Genomic DNA, 21,482 nt, shown 5'->3' with positions numbered 1-21,482 from the left:
ATGGACAGCAACAAATCGAAATCAATCGAGATCTACTGCTGAGACAGGCTCTATTAAGGCCCAGCGAACATGGTTAAGTCGATATTCGAGGTCGAATCCTTCTCGGTCGGGAACACTTCGTGCTATTATCTCATACAGAAATGAACTCATTATGACAACAATAAAAACAAGAAAAAAGATTATTCCAATATAATAACAAATTCTGAAAAAGAGCAGGGGACGCTTCAAAGACGGGACAACCGCCGTTTTGATGCTCTTCCCCGGCGGGGCCACAACCGCGCGCGGCATATTTTAACTCAGGCAGGCCGCCATTAATAAACCCTTCTTAATTCCCCGACAGACCAGCGAAGTCCCACCGCTGGCTCAGCTTCACCGGGAAAAAGAAAAAGGGTCGCGCCTTTGAACGTGAATTCAAGAGTTACAGCAGCACAAAAGGAAACAACTTTAATAAGGTAAACAATTTTAATGGAGAAAATAATCCAAAACAGGGAATCCCATTTATTTATTTAATTATTACTATTATTAATTGTTTTTCTGTGTGTGTGAGCTATGCAGGCCCCCCCTTGAATTGAGATTTGGAAGAAAGAACGGGAATTTCCTCGACCTTGTATGGGAAAATCCCTCCCGAGGGAATTGAGTCAGATAGTTAAGCAAGCCGCAAAAGCATCCCAATCTGCGAAACCCGCAAAACCCACAAAGCCCGTCACGCCATCATCAGTACAGAAAGCGCAGGGGAGAGGTCGGGGGCTGTTGAAGGAGATGGAGAGCAGCGGCTCCGCCGACAACGAGGGGAGACTCAGGTTGCCGCTGTCGGAGGTGGTGTCGGAGTGCGTGAAACGTTGGTTCAAGGACACGCTCAAGGAGGCCAAGGCTGGGGACATCAACATGCAGGTCTTAGTGTGTCAGATGTATCACAGCGGCTATGGCGTCCCCCGAGATGCCCAGAAGGTCTGCGAAAGTCCTTCCCCATCTGAACTGTTGCTTATGCTGCAAATTTCGGTCTTTGTTCATCTATCTGCTAGAAAGTCTGCGACATTATGTCTTTCTTCTTGTTCTTTCGGCTGGGTTTTGTCGAATCATCCTGCAAGATTATATCTTTATGGTCTCTCCCCCCTCGTCTCTGTGATTAACTAGCAACTTAGATCGTCAACTTCAAGGTTTGGCTGATTATTTTGCTGATTAAAACTTTCATGTTGGGATTTTGGGCGGGTGCCTTGCTACGAGAGATTATCCTTAGGTGTTTCTCTCTCCCCGAAAATTCTTACTTGAGCTGAGTATGAACTTACTCATAGTAGGTCGAAATAGACATAGCGTTATGCCAGCTCAAAATCAGCACGATTTTGACGTTGACTTCAAGTGATCTCGTTCCTTTATGTGATGGATACTTGTGATCCTGTGAACGCTAATTTGAAGGTTTGAGTGTAATTGCGATGAACCTGATGAGTGACAGGAATTGAGGCCTCAGTTTCGAATAGCTAGTGGATACTGGTTTGTGTCAAATTAAATACATGCTCCTAGGAAATGAAAGAATGCCAAGCAACTGAAAGCGCCAAATAGATCTTAGATTTGTGGCGACTGGTTAGCGGTGATCGATTTGGTAAAGGATTGGCTTAAAACTCCTAGTGTACGTGGTAGCTTCTTTCCTTCTAAAGATTAATTGTAAACCCTGTACAGGCCAGGCAAATGTCGGTTTAAAACTCCTTAAAGGTTGCTTTGCTTTTGAGAGATTGGTTTTGTGCTTGTCTTAGTTGGTTCCAAATATATTTGCGATTTGTGTATGATTGCTTATTTCCTCTCAATTTTGTAGCTTTTTATCGGCAATAACCACCTCACAGTTTTCATTGATTTGGATGATTTATCTCCAGGGAAGAGCATGGATGACAAGAGCTTCGAGGGTCCGCCCTTCAGTTTGGAAAGTTAGCGATAAGCGTCCAGGTTGCAATCTGTGCCTGCCTCTCAGAACATAATTGTTACTTGTCAAGTTGCAATAAGTTAATGATTATCAGCGGTTAAGTGTGAAATTTTTTGGGCCTTCTGCACCTTTGTAGGTTATAATGCTAGCGACTCGGATTCAGATGACTTGAAGGGTGATTCATGATTGCAGAAGACTTACTTGGTACTTCCATCAAACTAAGCTCTATCTCCCATTAGTATGGCACTTTGTTCTCTATTTCAGGCATCAAATCTTTCTGTTGCTTGATAGGTGTCCAGACCTTAATTTCTGTGACAATCTAATGTTACTGATGATATATCAGTCTGATTTAAGAAAGATAATGTATCCTATGGTTAGGTTTGTTTGTTCTATAATTGGTTTGCACGAGAATTAAGCTTTGTTAATGGTATATTAGGTAACATGTTAAAGTATTACTTGCATTCTGTATTGATGAACCCTCAAGTCTTATCAAGATAAGGTTGAGACAACAGTAGTTGAAGGAATGACAAGGCCTCCTAGCATACTAAATGATGAAACTGATTTTCTTAGACAGATCAGTTGATGAACAATGCCGAGAATCATGTGCCTATCGCACTTAGTAAGTCCTTGTCAAGGCTCTTTTTGTCATACCTTTGATATTAGGTGTTAGGAATTGATCAGCAATATCGCATGTGAATAGAGTAGTTCCTATTCCATTGAAGCTTGCGTTGTAAAGATTCTATGTCCATATTAGGGGGCCATTAGACCCCATGGATGCAGTTGTAGAGTCTTCTACCTTCGAGCAGTTGTAAGAACATAAAACTAACATCATATTCATATAGAATCTGCTTTATCAAAACAACTCCATCTATCACTGGCAAGCGATTCTGCATAATTGTCTGGGCTTTGGAGAAGTTTCTTAGCTCTACTAACAGTCTTGCTGCCCCCTTTCTGCAGGATCTGCATCGACCTCTAATATCCTTCGGAACCGCTTCCATTGCGAATCAACCTGTAATGATCCTCATAGTCCTCACTGCGTCGAGCTTCAGCTTCACCCTATGCTTAATTATGATGTAGTTTGCCATACTTTAGTTATTTTTAAACGACAAAAAGAAGGGCAGGACATCCTCCGCAGTTTCTTTGTTAAGGGAGTATCTGGTCTCTTTTTGTCGAGTCCAACGTGGGTTTTCTGAGGCTGTTCTTTTTTACTGGATTGGAATAACTGTGAATTTTCTGGTTTCAGAAATTGCACAATCTTTTTCTCTCCTTTCTCTCGTTTCTTTGGCCTGTAGAAAGACGGATCTCATTTAGTAAAAGGGGTTCATCATCCTGACCTGTAAACTTTAGTAACAGTGGTTTTGATTATTGTTTACATTTTGTGCTGAAATTCCTAATCATAAAAATATAAATGGTCAAAACATGAAACAAGGCGGTTGAACTTGGACAAATAATAAACAAACCCATGCAATTACAAGGAGGCATGATTTTGCATGTTAAGCTCTACCACTGTGTATGTGGTCGCGCATGCGTTCTGAGAAAAGCTCGATCATTATAATACTGAACAGCATCAAACTAACATAGATCCGTCTGGGTGTTACTGTTGGTTTCGACATCAAATCAATGGATCAAACTCACAAACTGCTTAGCATTATGAACCGCTCACGTAATCGGTCGAACATATATGAAGGGAGAAGGGAGAAACAACAAGGTGGTGTCTTTCTAATGATTTTCGGAGAATTGTAATAATTTCCATTTATAATCCCAGAAAAATTAATATAAAAGAATGAATTTTTGTCGCCCGGTTTCTCCCGGGGAGAAAAGAAGAACAAAGAAGAAAGAACAAGGAAGTTTGGCCTCATTTTTGCAGTTTCAGCCGCATGCAGCCCCTGACCACGAATAGAGAAAAGGTTGCATGCATCTGAACTTACTTGGCCTTGCCTTGCAACAGCTGAAGCTGCTAGGTTTTAGTTTTTACCGTTCGAGCTGATACCTAAGAGTATGTTCTTCTGTCTCGGCATAGGAGTTATTCCTTTTAGTATATTTATTAATCAATTTTTTATGCACAGTTTGTTTGACTTGACAGTTTCCCTTTGTATCCCTTTGGAATAGTGTTCGCGACAATCCCAGAATAATAAAATAATCAAAGCTCCTGCCTTTCTGATGAACCGGTACACATGCACTTTTGATGGCGAAAAGAGGCAATCTTTTTCGTATTTTGGCTTGAAATTGACTGACCATGATCTAAAGCTTCGAACTTTAAGGGAAATGGGTACTGGGTAATGCCCGATTAAGGGATGCATTGCATGTCGGATGGGATGGAACTTCTCCATCAGCTGCGCTTTGCCTTTTGAGTCAGGCTGCATAGCTCTTTTAGCGTGAAGGAGATAGTGGGTTGCGGTCATGGTGATCAAGAAACTGATGGCAGGGGCACGACTGGTCATGCTCCTCGAGTGAGCAGTTCAGGACAGACTCGGAGAGGAAGTAAGCTTGAAACAGAAGGAAGCTTGCAGGGAAGAGAGGGCCCCACTTCCCAACAAGAGCAAGAAACAGCTTCCCGGCATCCTAAACTTCTGATCAGATACCTTTACACTGGCCATTTCTTAGCTAGATGGGGTGCAAGGTTGCCCTCTAAAGTCTTAAACTTCATCCCTGTCGTGTTTGATTTCACCTTATGGGTTGATCCTTGCTTGGTGTATTTACATTTTCTTGCAACTTTTTCCACTGCCTGCAGGATGTGGGAATTCTCTGTTGGTCTGTACTTTATAAGTCTTTGGCCAAACTCTCTACTTTTTGCTGCTACTTATGGCGTGGTGGAGTCGGCCTCTACTGCTTTGTTTGGTGTTGTTATTGGAAGATGGGTTGATAGGTCAACATATGCTAAGGTGTGCCTGGAATCTGATGCTACAATGTGCTGATATTTGTACTTTGATGATACTCAATCTTCATGTAAGTAGCTTGTAGTTCATGCAGTTTTCTCGAAACATGTATGGGAAATTTGGTGGGAGACAGAACTTAACAGCGTATTTTTTCTCTGAGTAGCTATGTCCCTAAAGTTATGAGCTTTCTGTTACATCGTGATGACCATCTTACTGCTCCATAACATATTTTGGCAGGTCCTCCAGTTTTGGCTGGTGACACAAAATTTCTCCTTTCTGATTGCTGGGAGCACAGTGGTAGCATTACTTGTCTACTCAAACCTGAAGTCACAAAACTTCATGGCATTTATTTTACTTGTCACACTAGTGAATGTCTCTGGAGCTGTTGGCGTCCTATCCACTTTGGCGGGAACCATACTCATTGAACGGGAATGGTGATGATATCATCTTCCTTGGAATTAGATACTTCAAAATCATGTTATTACAGAATAGAATTTGGTGATCTTAGGGTCATTACTTAATACTGCATATCTCCTTTTTCAGAAACCAAATACAGGTTATGGACATCATATTTCTGGAATGAAATTTATTTCTTTTGTTAAAAGTATGTGATAGAATTATAAATTTCAGGGTGGTGGTTATCTCACAAGGCAATTCTCCTGAAATATTGACTCAAATGAATTCAGTTATCCGACGAATTGATCTTGTCTCCAAGCTTTTTGCTCCAGTAGTCTCGGGTTTCATCATCAGTTTCGCTTCACTGAAAGCTTCTGCCGTAACTCTAGCACGTTGGAACATGGTATCACTTTGGCTACAGTATTGGCTTCTAATTTCTGTGTACAGAGGAATTCCAGCTTTAAGAGAAAGCAACCAGAGGAGGACGATGGGGCTTCAATCAAGCAATCAGGAAGTAACCTTTCCTGTCGCCGAAGAAAGGGGGCTTTCTGACAAGGGAAGTTGTATTAACACTGATGATGATAACTCTTCTTCCAGAAGGAAACTCAGTCAGATTTTGAAGAGCTCTTTTATTAGTTAGTGGAGGAGATACCTAGAGCAAGAAGTGCTACTACCAGGTGTTGCTTTGGCATTGCTATATTTTACAGTTTTAAGGTAAGATCATATCACCTCTGGTCAAGTAGTTAAAGGAGCGGACTGAGGAATGTTCACATTTTAAGATGTAACGCCCTAAACCCTCTTTTAACACCTACGATGGCTCTCTGAAGAGGCCCAAACAACATTGGCTCCATGGGCTTGTGGGGGCTTACATGTATCTTCTCATCAGAATTACCTACTAAATAATGATTTATATGGAAGGGCGTGCATTCAAAACTAGCTTCGTTTTAATTTCTTTGCCTAGCCTTGTATTCTGTGATCAGATATACTGAATTTTTGTTTTTGTTTTTGTTTTTGTTTTTTTGTTTTTTGTTTTGTTCTTTCTGCAGTTTTGGAACTTTGATGACAGCAACCCTGAAATGGGAAGGAATAGCTGCATACATTATAGGAATTGCACGTGGAATTAGTGCAACAATTGGGATTGCAGCAACACTTGTTTATCCTATCTTACAATCTAATATTTCAACCCTGCGAACTGGGTTGTGGTCTATATGGTCTCAGGTACTTTTTATTCATAAAGAGGATATGAAACAACTCGGTATTACAAATTTCCTTCTCATTCAGCTTGGTTAATTAACCTTCACATCCTGCTTCTTGCCTGAAACTGATACCAGTGGGCCCTCCTGGGCTTGTGCGTCGCCTCGATATGGGTCCAAAACAAGTATGCCGCAGCTTATATGCTGATGAGCGGAGTGGCACTGTCTCGTCTAGGTCTTTGGATGTTTGACTTATCAGTCACACAGCTTATGCAGGTGAAGTTAAACATGTCTATCGACTAAGAACAAAGACTGAACTGACAATTGATTCAAAGGTTTTTCTGAATTCGTTCCATAGTTCTGAATAGGGTACTGTTCTGGAATCTGATCGTGGAGTAGTTGGCGGAGTACAGAACTCACTCCAGTCGGCTTTGGATTTAATGGCCAATGTCATGGGAATAATTATTTCCAATCCTCAGGTAAAATTTTTCCGTCCCCTGGTTTTGGACTCATCTTTCTTCGCAACTTCTTAATTATACTTTTCTGAATCTTGTGCTGGAGCTTTGTTCAGGATTTCTGGAAATTGACGATGTTGTCATTTGCTGCGGTAACATCGGCAGCATTTCTGTACACTTTACACACTTACCGGGTTCGCAAATATCTTTTTCATGTTGAGAACTAGTTGGGTTTGGTCAAGTGGTCCATTTAATAATCCTCGGGTGGTTAGTAGATGTGATGTAGTTAGTCCTTTATTTTCTTTTCAGTGTGTGGAATTATATAAAGCTTGCTTGATGAGATTTCAGTTAATGTTGAGCGATTAAGACGTAGTGGGATCCTGACTCTACTTATTAGTAATACAGTTCTTATTTTCGATCTTCTATCAGTGTTAGTGATGGCTGAGAGTGATTTGAAGTTTGTCGGTTTTTCCTTGGTGTATGATCATAACTTTGTCATTTGTTAATGGAGGTACCTTGTCGGATCTAATTAAATTACCAGCTACCATTATGTTTCTGACCCATCTCGTCCTTTTCCAGGCCAGCCTCTGTTGACTTTTTGAACTCAAACGGAATAAATTAAGAATTGGAGGCAGATAAACCTTGTCTTTCAAAATAAATCAAAATCGAATATTGCTGCAGATTACTATAAAGTGCTTGTACACCGATTTCAGCATCAATTACCCCGCGGAGTTTACATTCCGAGCTCGATCTGTTGGAAGTATCAAACCTCCTGGAACTGAAGATAAGGTACAATCTGCTTAAGATGGCAGAGAAAAACGGCGGATGTAAACAAAGGTCTTACCAAAGGTACAAAGGAGGTCATAGGGCAATGGCAAACATAGAAATGTCACCTGTTATGTTTCCATCATGTGTATCTGAGAGTGAGGGCAAGACAGAGATTCTAGACAGCAAGTCAACGAGATCTGTGTCGCCACATGGTTCTCTTCTGCTGAGGTCCAAAACTTACATGTTCTTCTCTTTCCGTCTGCCACTTCTTTCTTCATCCTTGTAGCTCATAACAAGAAGGGAGCTAAAAGCCAAGAATCAAGTGTAGTAACAAACCGATTTCAAGATCGAGTCGAAGATGAACACGCTGCTCCTTTCCCCTGAGCCGAGTCTTGCTCAATGTTCTTTCCCAACATCTCTCGTTACTTACCTGTACTCTGGCCACTTCTTGGCCCGGTGGGGTGCCAGGTCCGTGTCTGGGTCGTGGATTTGTTTTTCTTTCAACTTGCTTTTACTATATCGTTTTCAGTGAGGAATTCGACTCTTTTGATCTTTTCAGCCTCTGAATCTGGAAAAATAGAACTCAGCCTTTTCATCCCCAGCAGGCAGTTTCGATTGTTATGTAGATTTTTAGAACTGTAGTACAAGCTGCTTTTCAATATGAGCAACCTCTAACGGGTCGTTTCAACTCTGTCTTGTATTTTCTCTTTGTTCGTTGAAAGGATAGCTTCATAACTTACTATAAACTCGCAGAATGTGGGAATTTTCGGTTGGCTTATATATGATCAGCATTTGGCCTGAATCCTTACTTCTTGCTGCCATCTATGGAGTGGTTGAATCTTCCTCTACGGCCTTGTTCGGTCCAACTGTTGGACAACTGGTGGATAAGCTCACATATCCTAAGGTCCAACACATCTTACCGTCATAAATTGTGTATTAAAACCTAGTAGGTGCAGTCGAGTTAGATCAAAGTGTTTGTTTCTGCAGGTCCTCAGGCTCTGGCTCTTGACACAGAATTTCTCGTTCATGACTGCTGGAGCTGCAGTCACAATTTTGCTCTCTTGCCCAAATTTGAAGTCAACAAATTTTGCAGCTTTCATATCACTCATCTCGATAACAAACATATCTGGAGCTGTGGGCGTGCTTTCTACTCTTGCCGGAACCATCCTAATCGAAAGAGAATGGTAAAAGAGCAGACAACTTCGGTGTCAGAGATTCTTGAAATATGATGCTTGTAATAAGAGGTCTCATGTTTCCAAACTTCAACTTCTTGTATGTCAATTAATATTTGTTTGCAGGGTGGTGGTGATCTCAGAAGGTCAACCTCCAGGGCTGCTGACAAGGATGAATTCAGTCATTCGAAGGATTGATCTGATCTGCAAGCTGTTTGCTCCCATGGTTTCAGGATTCATAATCAGCTTTGTCTCGTTGAGAGCTTCTTCTGTGGCTTTCGGACTACTCAGTACCATCTCCGTTTGGTTTCAGTATTCGCTTTTTGTATCCGTGTATAATGGGATCCCTTCTCTGAGTGAAAGCAACCAAAGGAGAATAACCCCGAAAGCTTCATCTTCATGGGGTGATGACAGTGAACAAAACTACTCGGCTCTTGAGGGAGAGACTTCGAAGTTCTGCAGGAAGGGTTATTCCACGTCTGCTGAAAGTAGCCAACGGGGGAACTGTGCTGAGCAGGTCTTAAAGATCCCACTTTTTGGGGCATGGAAAACTTACTTAGAGCAAGAAGTTTTACTTCCTGGGGTTTCACTGGCCTTACTGTACTTCACCGTCCTGAGGTACATGATCATGATTCAACTCCTCAGTCACGTTACTTAGCGGTACAGAATTCACGGATTAGAAAATCAGAAACTCTTTGCCCGTTAGACTTATGATATTTTCGTCATAGTTATAAAACCGCACTATGTAGCTTAGCTTTGAATTTACACGGGATTGCTATTTCAGCTTTGGAATTTTGATGACTGCTACACTAGAGTGGGAAGGAACACCGCCGTTTGTAATCGGGATCGCACGTGGAATAAGTGCGACAATCGGGATTGCTGCAACACTTGTTTATCCTGCCTTGCAGTCTCGTATTTCGACCATTCGAACTGGGCTCTGGTCCATTTGGTCTCAGGTATAGGAGATAGAACTCATGTGGTCCAACCTCCATCAACATCTCCATTTTTGGGCATTAGTAAGAATCTCTAGAATTTAAGCCTTTGTTCTGGTTTTACTGATGCAGTGGACCTTCCTCCTCGTATGTGTTGCCTCGATTTGGGTCAAAGACAACCATGTCTCGGCCTATATGCTGATGGGAGGTGTGGCCACATCCCGTCTCGGACTGTGGATGTTTGACTTAGCTGTCATTCAGCAGATGCAGGTACACTTCATGCTCGAGAGAATCAGATGGATCTTCAAAAGTTATCCTGACCTTTCTACGATGATATGAAATGGGAAGTAACATTTATCTTTTGTTTCCTTTTTCTTTATTAATCATTTTGCAGGATGAAGTTCCCGAGTCCGATCGGTGCGTCGTGGGAGGAGTTCAGAACTCGCTTCAGTCCATCCTCGACCTGATGGCATATGTCATGGGAATATTCATATCAAATCCTCAGGTGGCATATACTCTAGTACCGACTAATGACTATATTTAACGTTGAATCCTGTGCAGACTCATTATTTTAGTAACCTTACAAAAATTCTTTTCGTTGCACGACCACAGGACTTCTGGAAGTTGATGATACTATCGTTTCTCGCTGTTACTCTGTCTGCTCTGCTCTATACTGTATACGTTTATCGTGTCCGGAAGCACTTAATCCACTGGGAGAAGATCTGCTGCTGGATTTTCGACTCGTAAGCAAAGAATCTTCTGAAGAAACGAGGCGATAGTGGAGACTTACTCGACTTCAGTGTTGGAGCTTCTTCTCTAGAGCCGATAGTTAACTATTAAGGCGGTACGATGTTGCGATTGCTAAATCATATTAACATTTGGTCAAAGTAAGCTGGTCAAAGAGGTTTTGGTCAAAAGACTCTTGTTGTCAAAGTCGACTGCTTCATAAGGGGGTTCTAGTGCAGTCTTATAAAACGCGAATTCGGAACTAAGAGATTTTGAATTCAATCACGTTTTAGGTATTTCTTTCTCTTTTTTTTTTTTTAAATTTCTACTTGTACTAGACTCATGCATATTTCTTATAATAAAAAATGATTATTTCAGTATTTCATGACCGTCGAGATAATTAGCTTCCAAAACAAGAAGCTCCATTTCCGTCATATCTTTAACACAATGCCATCGATGAATCCACACTACGATACATGAAAAATTGTAGGCATCGTTTTCGAATTTATTTACAGATAATTGGGTCAATGCATGTTTGAGTGAGGACAATGGTTATCTCACCCGACATAAAAAAAAAAGACGCTGTTCTTCATTATTATTGTTAGTTTTCTTGCATAGGTGTATGTCTGTTTTTGTTTAGATATAATAACTTATGTTTCATTTGTATAGCTAATTAAATAGCCTATGTAACAACGGCTTTATTTTAATTGCTATATATGCAACAATACTTTTCCAGTAATATCTTGAATAATATTCATTTTTTAAATCACCAATATACTAATAATAATATTTTATACCGATTTTATTTACACCAAGCGCCAATAATAATTAGTATAAATTCTTGATACAATATTATACATGTGACAGATAAAATCTTTCATTATAGTTACCTATATATCCAAATTAATTCATGCTTTTATCTCTATAATTATTGATTAGAAGATGCACAATTAATTCTTCTTTACTTATATATATATATATATATATATATTCCATAAACCAGTGCTCGTATGATCCAGTTGATTGGGTATATACAAGGATGCTTTTGTTGCACACGTATCGACAATACATAAAGAAAAAAATTTCACACAGTCAGAAATTTTATGCTCTATAACTGTGTCCTTATACATGCAAGTTATTGGTTGAGTTTTTAAAAAGTTACGTAACTCGATAATACTCATCGAAAATTTTCTGGTAATGGATCTTGCAAGTCGAATCGGAGCCTGTCCCATGCTAAAAGGGGAAAGGCCTCAGTTATCGTGTCGCTCACGCTCATATACGGCGGACGCTCAGGTGTATAAAATCTCCATCTACTGATAACGAAGGCGAAAATCTTACGGTAATGAAAATGAATGAATGAATGGAGTTTAAGATTAAGACAAAATTAAAGGACGCATACAAATTTTGGCAGGTGCGGATTTGTAGGGGGGGCTGCATAGAAGAAAGAGAGGAGGAGAGAGAGAGAAAGCGACTGCACACGTGGCAGAATACATTGATGGGGGCCGCCATTTTTTCCAGATGGCCCTCCCAGTCCAGTCAAAGCCCCAAGTTTTGACCGAACCATTTTTTTCAACGGTCAAACTATATCTTCTTCTCCCGCTATGCTTCCCGGAAGCAGCCCTCCCTCCCCGGCTTCACACACAAGTCACTTCATCTCTCTCTGTGACCGCCACTATATAATACTTCCATAGTCTTTCCCTTAGTTCTTCTTAACGTCCTCCCTTCTCCTCCTCCTTTTCCATCGTCTTCTTCTTCTTCCTCGCAGAAATTTTGGAGCTTGAACAGAGAAACAGGGCAATGGACATTAATGGTAGTAGAGCTTCTGAGAGAGGTGACAGAGGAGGAGCTCAAGGGCTGCTGCCCAAGTTCAAGGGGCTTCCTCCCCCCTCGCTTCCCCTGTCTCCACTTCCCATCTCTCCTTCCTCCTTCTTGGGTCTTCCCGAGCTGCTGGACTCCCCTGTTCTTTTCTCCAATTCCAATGTAAGTTCCCCGCAGCACTCGCCATATCCTCTCTCTCTCGAGAGAGAGATTTACTTTTTCCGGGTTGAGTTCTGTCGGGTTGGTTTTAATTTTCCGGGATTGGATTGGATTGGATTTTATGCAGATTGTTCCATCTCCGACTACCGGAGCTTTTTCCAGCGATGGGTTCCATAATTGGACGAACTACAGCAACTGTTTCCAGAAGTCAGGGGATGAACGCTGCTCCGACTTCTCCTTCCGGCCGCCGTCTGAGCCCTCGATGATAAGATCGTCTTCGATATCCCAATCCTCCTCAACCTTCGTTTCAGTGGTGCGTTCCATTTTATTTCAATTTCCTACTCTGTTCCGCTGCTTCTGCTTAGCTTCGACTTCAACCCTGACTGACGTGATTTCTCCTTGACAGGAGGATCCATGGAAGAGGCAAGAGCCACAGAGTTTCTTCAAGACCTCAACGGCGTCCAACACGTCTTCGCAGAGAACGGGGCCAAAGACCGAACTTGCTCCGGTCCATGACTTTGCTGCTTCCCAATCACAGGTCCAAAATGCTCAACCTCCGAACTATGCGAGAGAGAACAAGAAATCGGATGACGGGTACAACTGGAGGAAGTACGGGCAGAAGCAAGTGAAAGGGAGCGAGAACCCGCGGAGCTACTACAAGTGCACGTTCCCGAATTGCCCGACAAAGAAGAAGGTCGAAAGGTCCTTGGATGATGGGCAGATCACGGAGATCGTGTACAAGGGAACTCATAACCATCCCAAGCCTCAGTCAACTAGAAAGAACGGGTCTCAGACTCAGGCAATTCAGGCCTATGCTCGCACATGTTCTGAGTTCTCTGATCAGTCGGTCACCGTGCAAGAGGATTCTTCGGTTTCGATGGGCGAGGAGGAGTTTGAACAAGTGAGTAATTCAGTTGGAGATGACAATGAAAGCGAACCCGAGGCCAAGAGATGGTGAGACACCTAAGAGCTGTTTTTGAATTCCCGAGTACGTTAAGACAAAACATTCGAAACAGTTTCTTACCATTATTTGTTCTCATGTTTATGTTCTGTGGATCGTTTTGCAGCAAGGGAGAGAATGAATATAGAAATGTTTCGGGTGCCGAGAGTAGAACAGTGAAGGAACCGCGAGTCGTGGTCCAAACGATGAGCGAAATCGACATACTGGATGACGGGTATAGATGGAGAAAATATGGGCAGAAAGTGGTTAAAGGAAACCCAAACCCAAGGTGAGCAATTTCCGTCCTTGATTCGGTTTTCGGGATTCCTTGCAAGTCTAAGAAATTTTGGATTAGACTTCTAACTTGTGCTCCGACCACTTGATTCTTGCCTTTAGGAGCTACTACAAGTGCACGTTCACCGGCTGCCCCGTGAGGAAACACGTGGAGAGAGCAGCTCACGATATGAGGGCCGTGATCACGACTTATGAAGGGAAGCACAACCACGATGTTCCAGTTGGCCGTGGGGGAGGCAGCCAGTCAGTTGACAGGGGTCAGGTTACTGGGACAAACGGGGTCGGGCAAGGCCCGATAAGGCCCATGCCGATAGCTAGTCACTCCAGACAACCTGCAAATCAAGCATTCGGGTACACACCTGAGATGTTCCAGAGAACGAGTGGATTTGGGTTCACGGAATCTCTTGGCTTGGACAGTATACTATCTAGAGCCAAGGAAGAACCAAGGGACGGCTCAATTTTTGATTCGTTTTTGGCCTAAGAAAACTCTAGGACCTGTAAGGGCCATACCGGACACGAACCTTAGCACCAGATCAATAAACTAAATGTTTAGAAACATGTTGCTGTAGAATATCTTCCCACACAAACCAACTAGGATAAGTTCATATTCTTTTCATTTGTTTTCCAGTGTTAGAATTGTACAGATAAATGTTGGCGATAAGCAGTTAACTTGAGTTTATCTGAATTTTCCATTCAGTTTGCTTGGATTTATATTGCATTTTACTAGTTCTCAGCAATCTTTGCCGTGCTTACTCGAGTTTCAAGTCCTCCAAAAGCCCGACATACATTAGTAATTATACAATGCGACAGACAGAGTCATAAAGCAAAAGCCTCAATCATCCGAGTCGATAGAATAAACAGATTTACAAATGATATATACCACATTGCATCTATACAAATAAATATGATACGAAACAACACCCACAACATTCAGATGAATTGAGAGTTTAAAGGATGTCTTGGACTAGATGTAAGACTCTGTAGCGAGTTTGTACCCAGAGATGAGAGCAGATAACGCCAGAGAGAAGAAGGCGAGGAAGGCCATACTTATGGACGCTGCTAAGCAGTCTGTAAATAAGTTATCCACGTTGTCTCTCATCCTGTTTGTCATGGGAACTGCTGTCGACGCCGCTGATATCAAAAGGTATGCCACAACCTACGAACTCATAAGATAGCAGAAAACTCGAGTTATTCGCAAGACAAACTCACTCCAGCAAAGATGACAAACTGAATCATTCTATACGGCTCTGGAAAAGTTAAAGATCTCTCTGCCAATCGTCCTAGCTGTCATCTATGATGGTTGCAGGTTGTAATGGGTCATGCTAAAAAAAAGTTCAACAAACTTTCATGATGAAAGATTAGGTCAGTCTCAACTTAGTCACTTCGGATTGTATCTTTAATTATTCAACTCATTGTTTATGTATCAAAGCTTCTCAAGACACCCAGTTCATCCACAATTTTATAATTCATCGTGTCTGCATAAAAATTCAATAGTTTGATATCTCATCATGTCAGCATCTCATTCGTCTGATCAATCAAACAGCAAAAATGCAAAAGCTAAGGGCGCGTGATTAGTAACCATGAGCTTCTTTTCCTATCATATGCTTTCATTATCCCGTTAAATAGAGCCACGCAGCGGCTACCAGAAAGATTTTCAAGACAAACTATAAACCGGTCAATCAGGGCATGGAAGAACAATGCGAAGCTTGACACAGATCTGTCACCTGATCGCCGGAAAAGTTGACCAGAGCGGAGGTCCGTTGCTGAAACATATGTTTTCCGGTGGACAGCTGGCGGAAGTGCCTGAAGGCCTGAAGTGCTGTGTACAGTGTCGCCAGAATCGCTATAGCAAGTAGGTATCTGTTCCCAAAAATCCACACGTCCACCATCAATTCCCGGAGCTGTCGAAATTCATTTCAGGGAACTGAAAATCCAATTACCTGAACTCCTCGTACTTGTCGAAATTCTTCCACCCGCCGTGCCTGTTAGTCGCCATGATCACCGAGGCGAGGACCGAGAAGAGTAAGGCAAGCCCCCTCAGGGCCAGGGACCCCTTCCTCACCAGATCGTCCCTCCTCCACCTTCTCACGACGGCCGAGACGCCGAACCCAGATGCCCCACCACGAGGCGGCGGCGCAGCGTCGGCCGCCGGTGGTGCTGACGGGGCTGGCTCTTTAGGGAACGTGCCGTCCAAGTTAGACATTTCCCTTCTGGGCGTTTCTTCGAGCTTACGGCCCCCACGATTCGGTTCACCCACAGAAGAGCGTGGAGCGGAGTTATACTATAACACGCTATATGTTATTTATTAGGGAAATAGACAAACCCCTTTGGTTTGGGATAAGATAAATCGCGCCATGCTCTTTTATTTAGAACAATTAACTTCATGTGGTTTGCTCAGTTAGATATAGGTAATTACAGCATTAATTTTTTTTCATTTTCTCCTAAATCTTTAATTTTTTAATCATTTTGATTCTAAATCTTTTATTATTATTTTTCCTATCCTCAATTTTATATTTTGTTTCATTTTAGTCCTATAACGAAAAATCAAAGGGGAAGGGATTAGGGCCACAGAGGACGCCAACGACCTCGGTGGAGGGGTCGGGATCGCCAATTGGCTGCCCCGACCCCGAATCGACCAGGGACTCTGAGTCGAAGTCCCCGGTCGATTCGGGGTCGGGGTAGCCGATTGGAGGCCCCGACCTCCTCCCCCTTTGATTTTTTGTTATAGAACTAAAATTAAACAAAATTGAAAGATGAGGATAGGAATGATGAAAGAAAAAGATTTAGAATCAAAATGATTAAAAAGTTAAAGATTGAGGACTGAAAATGAAAAACAAATTAACACCGTAACTTCTATGTTTAAGGAAGCAAATTACATGGAATTAATTGCCCCAAACAAAATAATATGATACGATTTGTCCGGATCGGGATTTTTATCTCTCATTTTTTTCCTATTTATTATTATATATATTTCCGTAAGCTCGAGGAAGAGGAAGGAGAAAAAGAAGAATCGAACAAATCAGAAGCTCTGTCTCACTCTGACAGCTCCATCTTTCGTCTTCTGTCAGGAGGACGCGGGTAGGGTTCTGGTGCGGCGCGGGACCAGCAGTTAAGGTAGTTATCCAACAGCCGTCATATGATGTTTCCACGGATGGGCTTGGGCTTCATGACATGAGCCAGCCCATCAGGCTCAAGGGCCTGGGCTGGACATGAAGGCCGACCCATCTGACTGGAACAGAGCAACCCACACATCAAAATCATCATCATCATCTTCAGCTTCATCCATGTCCACCCGACAATGCCAGGCATTTCCAGCACCCACAGTGACCTGAAACTGAAATCAGGGAATGTGAGAGAGTTATGGCCCAGACCGGGACATTTCTTGTGGGTCATTTTCATGGACATGTGATCGGTTCCTTATTGGCATCTTCCTTGTTATTGCCTTTTACTTCGGAACAGGAAAGGACCGATTGCTCACTCCCCGAGTTCGACCAAAGAACATTACATACTGGTCGAATTTAATGCACTTTCCATCCTTCGGAATATTAACTATGCCAAAAAGTGTAGGAAGCATACACCTTGTTATGATTTTTCGTCCGAATTGTTATATACTGGAAAGATATATCGTGGATTAATTATGTCCGTGACAAAGATCTGCATATATAAATGTTTTCTTTTGCAATTTAATTTGTAAAAACGTTTTGGGCAAAAAAATAAAAAGGAAGGGTTCATAAAATACCCCCACCACCGTGCTATGTGCAGCAAGTAAAAAGGACTATGGAAATAGTCACTATACATATATAAATATATATCACAAAATATGCTATACTTACGGAGAACATTATTATCTTATAAAATTAAAATTTTAGATAAATCATGATTAGGGAATAATGAAATTATCAAATAATTTTTGCCCAATGATGAGATGTCTGGTTGCTCTAGGTGAGTCCGTCTAAGGCCAGGCTGTGTAGGGCATATACCCCTCACGTAAGGGCGAAAGAAGGGCGACCGGCGACTTCCTCGATGTGGGGCCCATAGGCTGTTGGACGCGGTTGGGCCTCTTTCCTTTTTCCCTTTAAATTCTTATGTTTTTTCTTTCTTTTCTTGGCTGAATTATCCCTTTTTTTGGTTGGTGATATGACAGTAGTTGGTCTTCTATTGTAGACAATGACGTCAGGAAAAATCATTGCAAATTATGATCAACGAATGACCCGCAGGCAAGAAAAGCTTGTCGATCCATCCCTTAAGGGGGAAGAGTTTTTCTTTACAATATGGATAAATCTTTTTAGGGTATGTTTGGTTTAAAAAAATTTTCAACTCTATTTAACTTAACTTTACTTATTTTTAATTCAATAACATAATTATTACTTTTTTTTCTTCAATTTTTTTAATTATTCAATTTAATTTTTAATATTAAATTTTTTCAATTATTCATTATTTTTTACACAATTTAACAACATAATCATTACTTTCTCTCAACTATTCATTACTTTTTCACATTTTTTCTCATAATTCAACAACACAATTATTACAAATAAATTAAAATCAAAATTTAACTCAACTTTACTCTAAAACTAAACACAACCTTAATAAGTACGTCGGAACACATATCACAAAGTGCACGTAATAATAGTTTTCTGTTTTAAGGTTAAACGGTGCTTGCTTGTCTCAATGTCATAATTCATATTCGAGATTAAGGAACTGGCCATACACGACGATGAATACGTAGCTTGGACCGCCGAGCAGAGGATGTCGTCTTCAGGCCGGAAAATTTATCTACCGGTCAAGTGGGACCTCCGTGGCGTAGATTACCAAAGCTGCAACATTGGCTGCCAGGATCAACCCATAGGAGACTGAGAGGTCTCCATAGAGACAAACTGCAGCGTCAAAAAAGCTGCCTTTTTTTTCTGTCCCTGTCCCCGTCCAGTAAAAAGGAACAAAGAAGAGAGCAAGACAACGCGATCGAATGATGATGGCCACATTAATTAACGGTATTATGGCCGTTAAGTCCGGTGGCTGTGGCCGCATGCGGACAGAGAGGCCTCGCTTCAGCCCTCCACCCCATCTCTTTATCTTTAACCAAACCCATATAAAATAAAGGAGAGATGAACCCCTTTCTTAAAATTTATATATATGTGTGTTTTCTTCTATACGTGATATGGCACACGAAACCATAAACATGTTTCTTGCAAGTTTGAGATTCTTACTACGTATTCAGATAATAATAATAAAAAAGGAGGTTTTCCGACGAAAAGAGAATGTCTTATAATATAGCTTATATACTTTGTTTTGGTATCGCAAATGTACTTCTATTGAAATATTGATAATGAAAGTTCAAGAAATTATATGAGTGTTTCACATCATTTCTTTTTTTAAGGCAATTCTAGAACGTGACTTTCTTATCTTATTGGCGTGAATTGAATTCGAAAACTCTTAATTTAAAAGAATACTTTTTAATTTTGAAAAATAATATGTCACCGCGTTGCGCTTCTCTCTTTTTCCTCTTTCTTTCTTTGATTATTCATTTAATTATGTGCAGAGTCTTTCTTCTATTTTTATTTATTTATTTATTATTGTTCACAGAATCACTGCAAAGCGGAAGGAGGAGCTAAAAGGGCTTGAGAAGCCAATAGCGAGCTTCCACGTTGCATGCGCATGATCTAAGGCGTTAATTCTCTGTCGTCTGAGAATAAAGTAATTGGACGGGGCTCTTTACTCTTTCTGGAAAGAGAAAACGAGGAAAAATTAATCTTAAAAAAACAAAGGAATGGGGCAGCAACGAATAAACTCGAATATCAAGAAACGTATTTATTAAAAGGAAAAATAACATTAATATTCAATTTTTTGAAATTAAAAGAGCAATATCCTTACAATTTTCTCTTATCGAAAGAGGATAGATCTTACCAAAAAAAAGAAAGTAACAAGGTAGCGAAAGTACAACTTTCATTTTTTAGCGTTGTTATATTCTTGTAATAGTTAATTTTAAATTTTTTAAATTAAATTTGCATTCATAATGACATGTGTTATAATTTATAAAATATTCAAAAACTATTCAATAGATATGAGTAAAAAATACTCAATTCATAAGATTTTTGGAGACATTAATCGAGGTAACTTAGCAATTTTAGTTAATTTCTTTGGCTTTAACGATTTTCTTCTATTATTTTTATTTAGTAGAAAAGCTAATAAATTTCGCGATGAAATTAAGCGAACCTCCAAGATGTGGCATGGAAAAATGGATTACCACTTATAGCATGTACTATGTAATGTGTACTAGATCTTACCGGGGAAGTGTATCTACCTTTGAGGGAGAATGGATAACTACTTTTGTAAATATTCTCTTATCTTGATCCTTTTAGAAAAAAGATTCTGGGAAAAAAAAGTGATATTCCTCTAGCTTTTGCTGTATTTCAAGAGCATATGAAAAAAAATAAATAATAAAATCAAGTATCGATCATAGTAGCGAGTTGATGTAAGAAGAAAGATGGAAACAAAATCATTGAATTAACTAGCCAAACTTTTTCTAGAGTAAATTAATTAACTTACCACAATTTCATTCTTTAATCACCAAAAAGATTACCGCAATTTTATTTGTCTAGGCTTCGGCCTCTTCAATCACCGGGGGGAAAAAAAAAACTTACCACAATAATAATTGTCATGGTCGTCCAAAAGTCATTGTATTTTTTGATTGACATAAATATTGGCAAAGTGTAGTGGCACGAACTTTAAAAAATTATCATCGTTAATATTGACGAAAGAACCAACATTGATCGATCATACTTAGTTCATATGCACGACGTAGTTAGTGCTCTACCCAATTGGTTGTACGTTAAATTCGATTTCTCTAACTGCCAACCAAACCAGCAACAACTATAGACGCTACAATACATTATTTATTCAAATATTTGACACATTTATAAAAGGATTTTGCTTGTATATATAAAGAAATGAAAAAAACAAAATCGCTGTAATATATATGTCGTGACATGTGTAGCATATTATGCCTCACCTTGCAGAAGAATTAAAAAAGAAAAGGAACCAACATTATTATCTAACTACCATATTATTCGAACCGCATGAAATAATATGCTGATGGAAATAAAGTAATATATGGAAGTGCTCTAATCCCCACTGTACAACAAAATAAGACAAGTGAATCTCGCAAAAACTAATAACTAAAATTATACTCAAGAAAAAGTTATATATAATTTTTATTCCGTATTTAATATATCATTTTTTTCTTTCATCTTAATAGCACCTTTTGAATACTTTTCGGTGGAACAATATATATATATATATATATATTTTATGACTAAGAGCGGTGTCGGGCACAATTTGCTCATTCGAAAGGTTAGTTAATATAGCACCCGTAAAATTATATTAAATCTCTCAGATTATCTCATTACCTATTTTTAATAGCGTTCACATATATTTAATCGGCTCAACTTAGTTAAGCTAGATGCGGATTTAAGTACAAAAAAGAAAATATTTCCTGAAAATGTAAATAATTAATTTTCTATTAATTAATTAGGTAATAATTAATGAAATAAAAAGGGAAGCTTGGGGACTTTCCTATAGATTTTTCCATAAAAGGGCAGTCCGATGCCCTCATCATTCTTTATTGCCGTCAATTCGACGATATTCTCTCGCCACGAAAGGCGCCAAAAACAGAGAAAAGGAAAGGACCAAAAGTCGGGTTGGGGTGGCAATATTGTAATAATGATAAAACTTCGGTGGCAAATTCTTACGCGCCAATCAACCACGACCTGCGCTCATCAGCTCCCGCGTGGCAGTGGGCAACCTGCTCATCCGGTAGCCCCGCGTCGTCGTCTTCACTTTCC

The 21,482-nt window shown here is 40.4% G+C and overlaps 5 protein-coding genes across 12 annotated transcripts; 4 read left to right on the top strand and 1 right to left on the bottom strand.

The window, feature by feature from the left end:
• Positions 1–261: 261 nt before the first annotated feature.
• LOC116188229 lies at positions 262–3,262 on the top strand. 3 transcript variants are annotated; one of them, XR_004152225.1, is made up of 6 exons: positions 270–452; positions 556–948; positions 1,866–1,935; positions 2,049–2,116; positions 2,483–2,531; positions 2,870–3,262. XR_004152225.1 is itself a non-coding variant. In XM_031517445.1 (5 exons), exons 2-4 carry the CDS (start codon positions 610–612, stop codon positions 2,096–2,098), a joined length of 489 nt encoding a protein of 162 aa, XP_031373305.1. In that variant the 5' UTR covers positions 262–452; positions 556–609; the 3' UTR covers positions 2,099–2,116; positions 2,870–3,262. The 3 variants fall into 3 exon arrangements, 2 of the variants coding, with proteins under 2 accessions (XP_031373305.1, XP_031373314.1); XM_031517445.1 differs by lacking the exon at positions 2,483–2,531 and having other exon boundaries at positions 262–452; positions 1,836–1,935; XM_031517454.1 differs by lacking the exon at positions 2,483–2,531 and having other exon boundaries at positions 272–452.
• A 1,382-nt stretch (positions 3,263–4,644) lies between these two features.
• LOC116188222 (solute carrier family 40 member 2-like) lies at positions 4,645–7,255 on the top strand. The gene is given in 7 exon segments (XM_031517436.1): positions 4,645–4,794; positions 5,026–5,222; positions 5,419–5,898; positions 6,231–6,402; positions 6,516–6,653; positions 6,746–6,856; positions 6,949–7,255. Coding segments are annotated over 7 exon segments (1,359 nt in total). The 3' UTR covers positions 7,060–7,255.
• Positions 6,744–10,810, top strand: LOC116188187 (solute carrier family 40 member 2-like). Of its 6 annotated transcripts, none has more exons than XM_031517392.1 (9): positions 6,744–6,856; positions 7,412–7,828; positions 8,354–8,504; positions 8,588–8,784; positions 8,899–9,390; positions 9,557–9,728; positions 9,837–9,974; positions 10,099–10,209; positions 10,317–10,810. In XM_031517392.1, exons 2-9 carry the CDS (start codon positions 7,638–7,640, stop codon positions 10,449–10,451), a joined length of 1,587 nt encoding a protein of 528 aa, XP_031373252.1. In that variant the 5' UTR covers positions 6,744–6,856; positions 7,412–7,637; the 3' UTR covers positions 10,452–10,810. The 6 variants fall into 6 exon arrangements, with proteins under 6 accessions (XP_031373252.1, XP_031373260.1, XP_031373285.1 ...); XM_031517400.1 differs by lacking the exon at positions 6,744–6,856 and adding an exon at positions 7,887–8,068 and having other exon boundaries at positions 7,405–7,681; XM_031517425.1 differs by lacking the exon at positions 6,744–6,856 and having other exon boundaries at positions 7,405–7,621.
• A 1,321-nt stretch (positions 10,811–12,131) lies between these two features.
• Positions 12,132–14,326, top strand: LOC116215060 (probable WRKY transcription factor 25). The gene is made up of 5 exons (XM_031550627.1): positions 12,132–12,410; positions 12,535–12,720; positions 12,814–13,361; positions 13,475–13,636; positions 13,744–14,326. Exons 1-5 carry the CDS (start codon positions 12,228–12,230, stop codon positions 14,120–14,122), a joined length of 1,458 nt encoding a protein of 485 aa, XP_031406487.1. The 5' UTR covers positions 12,132–12,227; the 3' UTR covers positions 14,123–14,326.
• Positions 14,327–14,406: 80 nt separating this feature from the next.
• LOC116215066 (CASP-like protein 4B1) lies at positions 14,407–15,947 on the bottom strand. The gene is made up of 3 exons (XM_031550639.1): positions 15,582–15,947; positions 15,366–15,501; positions 14,407–14,797 (listed from the first exon to the last, which is right to left on the bottom strand). Exons 1-3 carry the CDS (start codon positions 15,842–15,844, stop codon positions 14,606–14,608), a joined length of 591 nt encoding a protein of 196 aa, XP_031406499.1. The 5' UTR covers positions 15,845–15,947; the 3' UTR covers positions 14,407–14,605.
• Positions 15,948–21,482: the final 5,535 nt, after the last annotated feature.

This window comes from Punica granatum, chromosome 1 (genome assembly GCF_007655135.1).
Source record: "Punica granatum isolate Tunisia-2019 chromosome 1, ASM765513v2, whole genome shotgun sequence".
Classification (NCBI taxonomy): domain Eukaryota; kingdom Viridiplantae; phylum Streptophyta; class Magnoliopsida; order Myrtales; family Lythraceae; genus Punica; species Punica granatum.
This window is presented reverse-complemented; position numbering and strand designations above follow the sequence as displayed.

What these genes read in the sequence shown, in the direction of transcription:
- LOC116215066 (XM_031550639.1), bottom strand. Translation starts at nt 15,844, where the DNA reads ATGTCTAACTTGGACGGCACGTTCCCTAAAGAGCCAGCCCCGTCAGCA. An exon ending in GACAAGTACGAGGAGTTCAG is followed by an intron (nt 15,502 to 15,581) that starts GTAATTGGATTT and finishes TTTTGGGAACAG; the next exon opens with ATACCTACTTGCTATAGCGA. An exon ending in TCAACTTTTCCGGCGATCAG is followed by an intron (nt 14,798 to 15,365) that starts GTGACAGATCTG and finishes ATGAGTTCGTAG; the next exon opens with GTTGTGGCATACCTTTTGAT.
- LOC116188187 (XM_031517392.1), top strand. Translation starts at nt 7,638, where the DNA reads ATGGCAGAGAAAAACGGCGGATGTAAACAAAGGTCTTACCAAAGGTAC. An exon ending in CTGTACTTCACCGTCCTGAG is followed by an intron (nt 9,391 to 9,556) that starts GTACATGATCAT and finishes TTGCTATTTCAG; the next exon opens with CTTTGGAATTTTGATGACTG. An exon ending in CTGTCATTCAGCAGATGCAG is followed by an intron (nt 9,975 to 10,098) that starts GTACACTTCATG and finishes ATCATTTTGCAG; the next exon opens with GATGAAGTTCCCGAGTCCGA.
- LOC116215060 (XM_031550627.1), top strand. Translation starts at nt 12,228, where the DNA reads ATGGACATTAATGGTAGTAGAGCTTCTGAGAGAGGTGACAGAGGAGGA. An exon ending in TTCTTTTCTCCAATTCCAAT is followed by an intron (nt 12,411 to 12,534) that starts GTAAGTTCCCCG and finishes GATTTTATGCAG; the next exon opens with ATTGTTCCATCTCCGACTAC. An exon ending in GAACCCGAGGCCAAGAGATG is followed by an intron (nt 13,362 to 13,474) that starts GTGAGACACCTA and finishes ATCGTTTTGCAG; the next exon opens with CAAGGGAGAGAATGAATATA.
- LOC116188229 (XM_031517445.1), top strand. Translation starts at nt 610, where the DNA reads ATGGGAAAATCCCTCCCGAGGGAATTGAGTCAGATAGTTAAGCAAGCC. An exon ending in TCCCCCGAGATGCCCAGAAG is followed by an intron (nt 949 to 1,835) that starts GTCTGCGAAAGT and finishes ACCACCTCACAG; the next exon opens with TTTTCATTGATTTGGATGAT. An exon ending in AGTTAGCGATAAGCGTCCAG is followed by an intron (nt 1,936 to 2,048) that starts GTTGCAATCTGT and finishes GCACCTTTGTAG; the next exon opens with GTTATAATGCTAGCGACTCG.